General features: G+C 42.2%; 1 protein-coding gene across 1 annotated transcript in view; it reads left to right on the plus strand.

The window, feature by feature from the left end:
- Window positions 1-2,409: 2,409 nt before the first annotated feature.
- DCUN1D1 (defective in cullin neddylation 1 domain containing 1) overlaps window positions 2,410-8,638 on the plus strand; it is a 9,584-nt gene continuing 3,355 nt past the window's right edge. The window contains exons 1-5 of the mRNA XM_010716861.3: window positions 2,410-2,656; window positions 3,763-3,931; window positions 4,475-4,605; window positions 6,818-6,900; window positions 7,130-7,226. Of these exons, the coding sequence (XP_010715163.1) occupies window positions 2,482-2,656; window positions 3,763-3,931; window positions 4,475-4,605; window positions 6,818-6,900; window positions 7,130-7,226 (655 nt within the window). The 5' untranslated portion in view covers window positions 2,410-2,481. The remainder of the gene's footprint in view (window positions 2,657-3,762; window positions 3,932-4,474; window positions 4,606-6,817; window positions 6,901-7,129; window positions 7,227-8,638) is intronic.

Consider the following 8,638-nt stretch of genomic DNA (forward strand, 5'->3'; position numbering starts at 1 on the left):
AATGTCTTCCTTTTTAACTGGCATTAGAGTCGAGATATCCTGAGTGCATTGCGTTGCATTAGAGTATGAACAACTGCTGTGTGAGGTATTTGTTGCCTGATGACTGCCAGACCGAGGGTTGTAGGTGCTTGTGGCTTCTGTCCTGCACATTTAATGCAGTCATACTGTCAGAACTCAGCTTCTGGAAATAGCCCTGAGAGGTGCAGGCGGCTGGAGGCACGTTCCCGCCCAAAGTGTGGGGTTTTGGTGATGAAAGAAGAAGTGTAATGGGATAATAAAAACTCAGCAGTAATTCCATCTCTTGGTGTCCTGCAGAAGGCTTCCAAGAGCTGTCCTGTCCTCCCATGCTGGTGAGTTGCTGGGGAAGCATTCAGCAAATGGCAGGGGCTTGGAGGCTTCACCAAAAATCAACGCCTGTTTGGCCTGTAAAAATAGCTATTCCAGAAAAGAGCATGTCTGCAAAGTGTGATTTATTGCATCTTAAAATATTAGGAGATGCTGTGCTGTTGTGTTGTTAGCTGCTTGGTTCATTCCGTGTTCTTTTTAGAACAGCTCTGTGGTGTTACTGTCACTTAGGGAACCCCGGGCACGGGAAGACTTTATGTATAAATAGGTTTCGGTCAGTACTGCAGAACAGGTTTGATCCAATCTCCCTTCACATGTTGGCCTTCGTGGTGTGGTGTCCGTGCTGAGCTCTGGCAGAGCCACTCCAACCTTTCTGCTGTGGTTATCCCTGCAGGAGCAGGGCAGAACAAAGCTCTTTCTGCACGTGGTATGGAAAAGTGGTGCTGTCTGTAGTTATGTCTGCATATCCAAGGGGAAAAAAAGGAAGAGAGCTAATGATTAAAGGCATCAGCTTTCCCAAAAGAAAGAAGCCCGTAGTGCAGGACTGCAGCAGTCTGGCTGCGTGGAGCTCGTGTGGGGAAGCTGCTAATTGGTACGGGCAGCGGCCTTGAGATGGTTCTGTCTTCATTTGGGATTGCATTCAGTGGTTCGTTTTCATCTGCCTGAATTTACAGTGCATTTTAAAATACTGCAACTAAGGATCCATTCATCGTGCCCGAAAGTCATGGCGCGGGGCTTCATCAGCAGCACTGTGTTGCTCGTGCAGTTTGAGCTGCGGATTGGGAGGTGCCGTGAGGTCGGAGCTGTGCCTGAGGATCTGGGCTTCAGCCGCAGTGTGTGCCCAGAGTCCGTGTGGGAAACTGACGGAAAGAAGCGGTGCAGTGTCACGAGGAGTGCATCTGACGGTGTGTTGCAGTGTGCAGAACACGTGCTGGAGCTTCAGACAAGGGTTGTAGGCACAGCGATGCTTTGGTTTGGGGATGGATTTCTTGTGTTTTGTTGTGTTGTGGTTTTGTTTGTTTGTTTGTTTTTTAGGAGATCCTATTAGTCTTTTTAGCACATTGTGTGGGCATTTATTTATTAGAAAAGGTGTTTTTGGCAATAGTTCTACTTTAAAGCTGATGCCTTAACTACTCTAGTGAATAGCAGCACTCCTATTCACTGTCATCAGGCAGAAAACATTTGATTCTGAGTTTATCATCTACGCTCTCAAGCTGGAGTTCATTTATTTCAATGGTGATGTGATTGGGCGCGGATGGCTCTGAGCTCCAGCTCTCTCTTCTCCTGAAGCATTCCTGCTGTGGTTGAGGAGAGTTCATAGCTTCTGGGGTGCTGTTTTCCCCCCCTTTTTTTTTTTAACCTTTTGCCCCTGAGAATGAGTCTTGCACTGGGGAATTACAGTAATGAAAGGAAAATACAAATCTGCACAGAGCATAAGGTGTCCTGTGTGTGTGTGGAGTGTGTGTGCAGAGTAGGACGTGCAGTCCTGGCTTGAGAAGTCAAACCTTGCTCCTTAGGGGTCTTTCTGCTTTGAATGTATTGTATGAACTTCAGGACTGAAATTGGATTTAGTGCAAGAGCTGCAAGGTTGCTTTCTCGCCATCAGCCCTTGGCTTTGTGTAACTCCCCTCTTGGAAATACTGTGTGTATTTATACGAATTGGTTGAAACAGAAATGTGTCTCTGCTTACAGCTAGATGGGAGTTTGCTGTGCCCTGGTGTGCAGAACAACACCCATGTTTAGCTTCTTTCATTTCTTTGCCAGTATGGTTTCTGTAATGCTTAAACTCAATTGTGTTCCAATATAAATTACCTAGAAGAAAGGTAAGTTTGAATCTATGCTGTTAAAAATATGCTTTGGTGCCCTGTACTATTGTACACACTGCAGTAAGAACGCAGCCCTGTTACTGATCCAGCACGTCCTTCAGTCTGACTGTAGCGGGATGCTCAGCAAACTGGTCACATATGAAATGAAATCTCAATCTAAGTCAGTCTCACTGCTGGGCCAAATTCTAATGGGCAGTGAATGAATGGTACTAACGTTTTCTTCTTCTGCTAAAACATTTCTAGTTTCTGTATTGTCTCTTTTTGCTAGAACAAGTTGAAATCATCGCAGAAGGATAAAGTGCGTCAGTTCATGGTCTTCACACAGTCCAGTGAAAAGACAGCAGTGAGCTGTCTGTCCCAGAATGACTGGAAGCTGGATGTTGCAACAGACAACTTCTTCCAAAATCCTGAACTTTATATACGAGAGAGCGTTAAAGGATCACTGGACAGAAAGAAGTTAGAACAACTATATAACAGATACAAAGGTGAGTACCTCATTTCCTTACTGTGCATTATTAATCGTGGTGAGTAAGTTGGAAGGGAAGTACGTGTGGGTTCCTGCTTTGCAAAGATGATATGAAGTTGCTTTATGTACCCTAAATTTCTACCCATGTGTACAAGGATAGCATCTGGAACTGTGTATTCAGTGAGTACCTGTAATAGTTAATGTGGATTTATTTCTTCTGGGGACACACATTGCTCAGGTCTCACTCCTGACAAAGAGAGAGGCTGCATACCAATGACCACTGACAGATTCTACCTTAAATTTTACTCAGCTTTTGACTTTTATCAGAGTTAGAAACAGAGCAGAAAATAGTCTTTCTTTGATGTTATACAGACAGTGTTCAGCTGATAGTATCCCATCAAAAATATTAAGGTGAATTCAAAACAGTGGAACACTTAGGAGAGCTGTAAGTGACTGCTGCTATGTTTTCTGTCAGTTTTCACAGTCCAAACATTGTTTCCCTCAAGTCATTGTCAGCTTGCATCCGTACGTTTTTGTTAGTGCACTTGAAACGTGAGCATCTCACTTCCAGACCAGATGTTGAGTCCTTCGTGGACAGTGTCCGTGGCTGACCTGCAGTTTTAATGGGGCAGTGTGACTCTCCTCTTGGAGGTTACCATGGCCAATCTCATGCATGTTGGTGATGCCAGAGGATGCATAATGCTTGGTACAGCATGGGGAGGTTTGGTATTGTTTCAGAACAGCTTATGAATGGACGCTGCAGAATTGGTTATGATAGTTCCCAAAGACACCAATGATTGAGCACTGGTGGGGCAGGACTGCTGTTCTCTTTCTGGGATGAGTCAGTGTCATCTGCGTTAGACAGAAACCAAATGTATGTGGTGCTTTTGTCTCTCAATAAAATCAAATAAGCTTCGTTGTATGGGAAGTTCTATTGTTGAAACTTCCTCAAGTGTTAAGGCTTAAGCGTTGAAAGTAAGAAACTAGCATTGTTTTTAAAATGTTTGCTTGTAAGAGCATATCTTGGCAACCTTGAAAATGCTTGCTTTTCTTAGACCCTTCTTGAGTAAATGAACTCTTTCAAAAGTCTCTGTATTTTCTGACACTTATTTCTATATCCTGAAGATCCTCAAGATGAAAATAAAATTGGTATAGATGGTATACAGCAGTTTTGTGATGATCTAGCTCTTGACCCAGCCAGCATCACTGTACTTATCATTGCATGGAAGTTCCGAGCTGCAACGCAGTGTGAATTTTCAAAGCTGGAATTCATGGATGGAATGACTGAGTTAGGGTAAGTGTGCAGTGTTGGGTACTGAGTGTGACCCGGGGCCAACACTGGATGGAACAGTCCTCTTCTGAAGCACTCAGAATCACATTGTCCTCTTTGACTTCAGGGGTTTTCAGAGTCTGGCATCACTTGTCTGCCTCTGTAGGAACGCATCTGGTGTCTGAGCACTAGCAGCTTAGTGACCAATGAAAGGAAGGGGGCATTGAGTGCTCCTTGCCTCGGTTGCATGGTGTAGCTGCCAGAGTTACTTACATAGGTAAAGCAAGGGTATTGGCCAGCAGTGCAGCATACCTGAGTTTTCTCTGCATTATGGGAATGTAATAATCTTTATCACATCTTGTGGATGAGTATGTGCAGTGGGCAGTGTGAAGAAGTAACAAAGGAATGAAATAATTATCTAATAACAGTTAGATCAGTTATAGGCTTCCTGATTTTTGTTTTGATAATTGTATTCCACAGTGATGTTATAAAAGACTCTTAACATTGTATCTCTTATATTATAGCAAAATGAATAATATACAAATAAATGTGCTTTTTAAAATGCAGATGTGACAGCATAGAAAAACTAAAAGCTCAGATTCCTAAAATGGAACAAGAGTTAAAAGAGCCGGGAAGATTTAAGGATTTTTATCAGTTTACTTTCAACTTTGCAAAGAATCCAGGCCAGAAAGGTTTAGGTATGTATTCTTAATCATAAATGTTTGTGCATGGAATGTGGGATGACTGATGAAAGCAGTGCTGTGATTCAGTAAGGCTGAATGCTAACCACCTTTGGGATGAAGTGCAGCTCATTATGTGAAAGATGGATGTCAGTGTCAGATCTTTGAGCTGATAGAAATATCTGCATAATTAATATAGACTACAAAATTATACGAGAGGGTTTATTCTCTCATGGAGTATGTGAAATTCTCAGTAAGCACAAAGGAGTGTGATCTCACATTAAAGTCATAATTACATCATTTAGAATTTGCAGCACTAAACAAAGTAATTCAGTTTTCACATATAGGGCAAACTTAACCTGTAAAACTGATTTCCATATAAATGCACTTGTGCAGAGTCTCTTGCCAAAATGCATGCAAATATCTTTGTAGAGTAGAATTTGCACAGTGCAAGTACATCTCTGCGTCCTGGGCTTGGTGCCTTCGGTGCGTGGTGCTTCCCTACCACCTTTCCTCCATTCAGTGGATGAACTGACCAGGCAGCAGAGCTCTTCTGCTCATTGTGCTTTTCATTTCATAAGAGGGGAAGTAGAAAGATTGCTTAGTAAAAGTTGTTTTGGGGGAAAAAACCCAACATAGACCTGAGTAAATGAGCAGACTGCAAATCTGTCTCCTCCAGACTGCAAAAAGAAAGGAACAAAATTACCTTTCCAGCAGGAATGTTAACTAACCGGAATGCACGTCTGTGTATGTGCAGTGTATCTGAGGTGTTGGCTATAGCCAGTATTTCTGGGCTCTGTGGCCGTCAACTTCTTACCTTAAGTGTTGTATGTTGAGAGGAAATACAGTACAGAGAGCCCAGCAGGTTCTTCCTTAGCAGAAAATGTGTTTTTGTCTATAATGAAAGATGTCCCTGACCAGCCTGCTTTAGCTGGAAGCTAAATTGTTTGGTTTTGTACTCGAATCTTCTGCTAATGGGGGACATTCCTCGCCCTCGTGTGCTGTCACTCTCAGGTAGAATGTATTCAGTGACTGTTTGGACTTCTGCTTAATTTGTGTCTGCTCCTTGAGCCCCATGGCTGAAGCCTTTAGTGTGGGATGATACCCTGTGCAGCTGATGGAAAATGCTCTGCAGATTTTATTCATTACTTTGGTCAGGAAGCTTTATAATGTGGTTATGCATTAACTTTTAATGCATAAACTCTTAATATCAAAGATGCTAGCAGTTCAGGAGCTCTCCCAGACACCTTCTGTTTGCCCTCCAGCAATGCAGAGTTCATTCTCTGTTTTGCTTGCCATTGCTTTTAGCTCTGAGGTCCGCCTCCCCGTTTGCGTGTTTGGTTGTGAAGTAGTTGGGGAGCTGGGAGAGAAGGGGGTGGCTTTTGTTTTGCTTCTGGTTTGTGCTGTGGCTTATTTCTTTGTCCTGAGGTGCGGCTGCTCACGTGCCTCTTCTCTCCTCTCCTACAAGAGGACTGTTCATGGCAGAGGAGATAAGACGTACTGCAAAAAGCCCTAAGACAGGCAGGGTCTCTTAGGTGAAGCTGTGTGAGCGCCTGGGTGCTGCGCGCTGGCAGTGCTCAAACAGCGCCCACTACTGACAGCAGCGTGCAGTTGCCCGCTAGGCAGCGCGTGGTTGCTGTTCCTGAGAAAAGCTTATCGGCTTTTCTCAGTCGCTGTGAGAAACAGATTCAAAACCAGTGAGAACTTCAGAGGAGACAGAAATGCACCAGTTAAGACTTCAATACTCAAACAGTTTTTCAAAGAGAAATCCAGCTGCAGAAATGAACACTCAATAGGGCCGTGTTACAGAGCCAGCATCGCTAACAGTGATGCTCTGGAAAGGAAACTGAAAATGCATCTTAGTATTTAGTAAAACAAACCCACTCATACTATGAAATTCTGCATTTATTTAATTTCTAAGACAGATATTTCACTAAGTTGTCCCTAAGGTATGTGCAAAAAGCATTTGAAATAGCCTTGTGTTCTGGATGTGTTAAATACGAATACGGGCAGTTTTCAGTCCTATGTTGGAGTGGCAGTATTGAAATCTGTAACGTATTTGTATGGCAATTTCATTTATGGCTCTCTTCCATAGAAGATCCCTGGGTGTGTTTGCATTCGATTCATCTTTGAACCTTAATGACTGTGCAGTTCATCTTAGTGTGAGATGCCTGTTGAGGTGACGTATTGCAATGCATATCTCTAAGAGTAATATATTTTAATATTACAGATTTAGAAATGGCCATTGCCTACTGGAATTTAGTACTTAATGGAAGATTTAAATTTCTAGACTTGTGGAACAAATTTTTGTTGGTAAGTTTAAACCTTTACAAAAACTGGACTGCAGTAATTTCCAAACCTAGAAGATAAATGTGTTTCTCTTGTTGATGCAATGGGCTGTTTTGGCACAGATCCCAGGTACTGCACTTCATAGTGCATGCAAGGGAGTTGTGTTCTGGGAGAGTAAAAAAAGGTTCTGTGTATAAATTTTTAATGGTGTTTTTTTTGTGTGTGTGTGTAAATTTTCCATCCCTAAAAACAGGAGCATCATAAAAGATCAATACCTAAGGATACCTGGAACCTCCTTCTAGACTTTAGTACAATGATAGCAGATGATATGTCAAACTATGATGAGGAAGGTAAAAATTTCCATTTTCTTTCATTAACTTCTAACTGTCTTATGTTACACTTATTTCTGTGTGTCTGCTTTGACACAGCTGTCTAACAGCAGCAGAATTAGAAGATCGCTGTTGATCTAAAGTCCAGTTAGAACTACCCTAATGCATGTTGTTATCATCTGTTTACTGCAGCTTTAAAAAAGAGATGCTGATGTTTTCTTAAATTTGGTTTATTTTTTCTTCTTAGTTTAGATGTTAATTTGTTCTCGAGGAAAGCCCTTCATCTGTCCATTTTAAAACATGGGTTCTTTGCCAGTGCATTTTTTGGCATCTTCAGCCAAGTAATGGATTGGATGGCCTGTGCGTTTCCTTGTAGATAATGCATTTCTTAGCCTAGAATACATTCAAAGTTTGATTATTTTGGTTTGCGTGAAGATCAGACATAATAATGTGAAGCTGGCTGCAATACAGCAGTTACTGCACAGAAGTTATTCCTGCACCATGTGTTTCTTGTAAACTTTTGTATTGATCTTTCCTCTTTCAATCCATCTGCAGCCAAAAACTGCTAATTACCATCAGTCCTTGGTGGCAGATCAGTCATTGAGTGGAGGAAACTGAACTTCTTGTACTTACAGAGCAGAGGGGAGCAAACTTCTACAACTAGAATAATTTTGAACGGCTCTCATTCCCTTTTCATTAAGCAAACTGGCTGCTGCCAACCATAAGTCAATGTGGTTTTGGAAAGCTAAAGGCAAAAAAACATGTTGTAGTTATTTGGGATAAAAATATTTTCAGGGCAGGAGCTCAAGCACCCACCTTTACTTTAACCTTTATGGGACTGTGGTGCACAGGAGTGGTGGCAGCTCTTTAGATATCGCTACCTGTAACATGCTAGATGTTGATACGCATTTTAACTGCCTCGTGATAAGGACCATGGAAATGTAGTGCCATGTAAGTGTAATACCAGTTTTCTAGGCCATCGGAGTGCATTTTGTTGGCTTTGGGTATGGCCACATGTGCTGATCTAACAGGTGTGCGTTTCATTCCTGCAAAATCGCAGGGTGAGCTGTATGTGCTGGCTGCAGGTGGCAGCATGGGCTGCCCCATACAGTGCCCAGGGGTTTGTAAGCAGCTCCTGCTGCCCTGGATTATCACACTGGAGTTACGGTTCCAACAACAGAACAGTTTTAAGCTAGAACTTTTATTTTGGTTAGGAAAATTAAGGCAGTTATCACTCTTGAAGGGGATTTCTATCAGCAGGGTCTAAGGAAGGCAGAAATCTTTAACCAGCATTTACATTTCAAGCAAGGAAGCCAAATAATATTTTTTTGCTTGAAACCATTTAAGACCAGAATGTAAATAAATTCTTCAGATCCAAAGCTTTAAAAGAAAACCTGTGTTAAACTGATTTCTTATGCTTTGGTCCTCCTTCT

The sequence above is a fragment of the Meleagris gallopavo genome, chromosome 11 (genome assembly GCF_000146605.3).
Source record: "Meleagris gallopavo isolate NT-WF06-2002-E0010 breed Aviagen turkey brand Nicholas breeding stock chromosome 11, Turkey_5.1, whole genome shotgun sequence".
Lineage (NCBI taxonomy): Eukaryota > Metazoa > Chordata > Aves > Galliformes > Phasianidae > Meleagris > Meleagris gallopavo.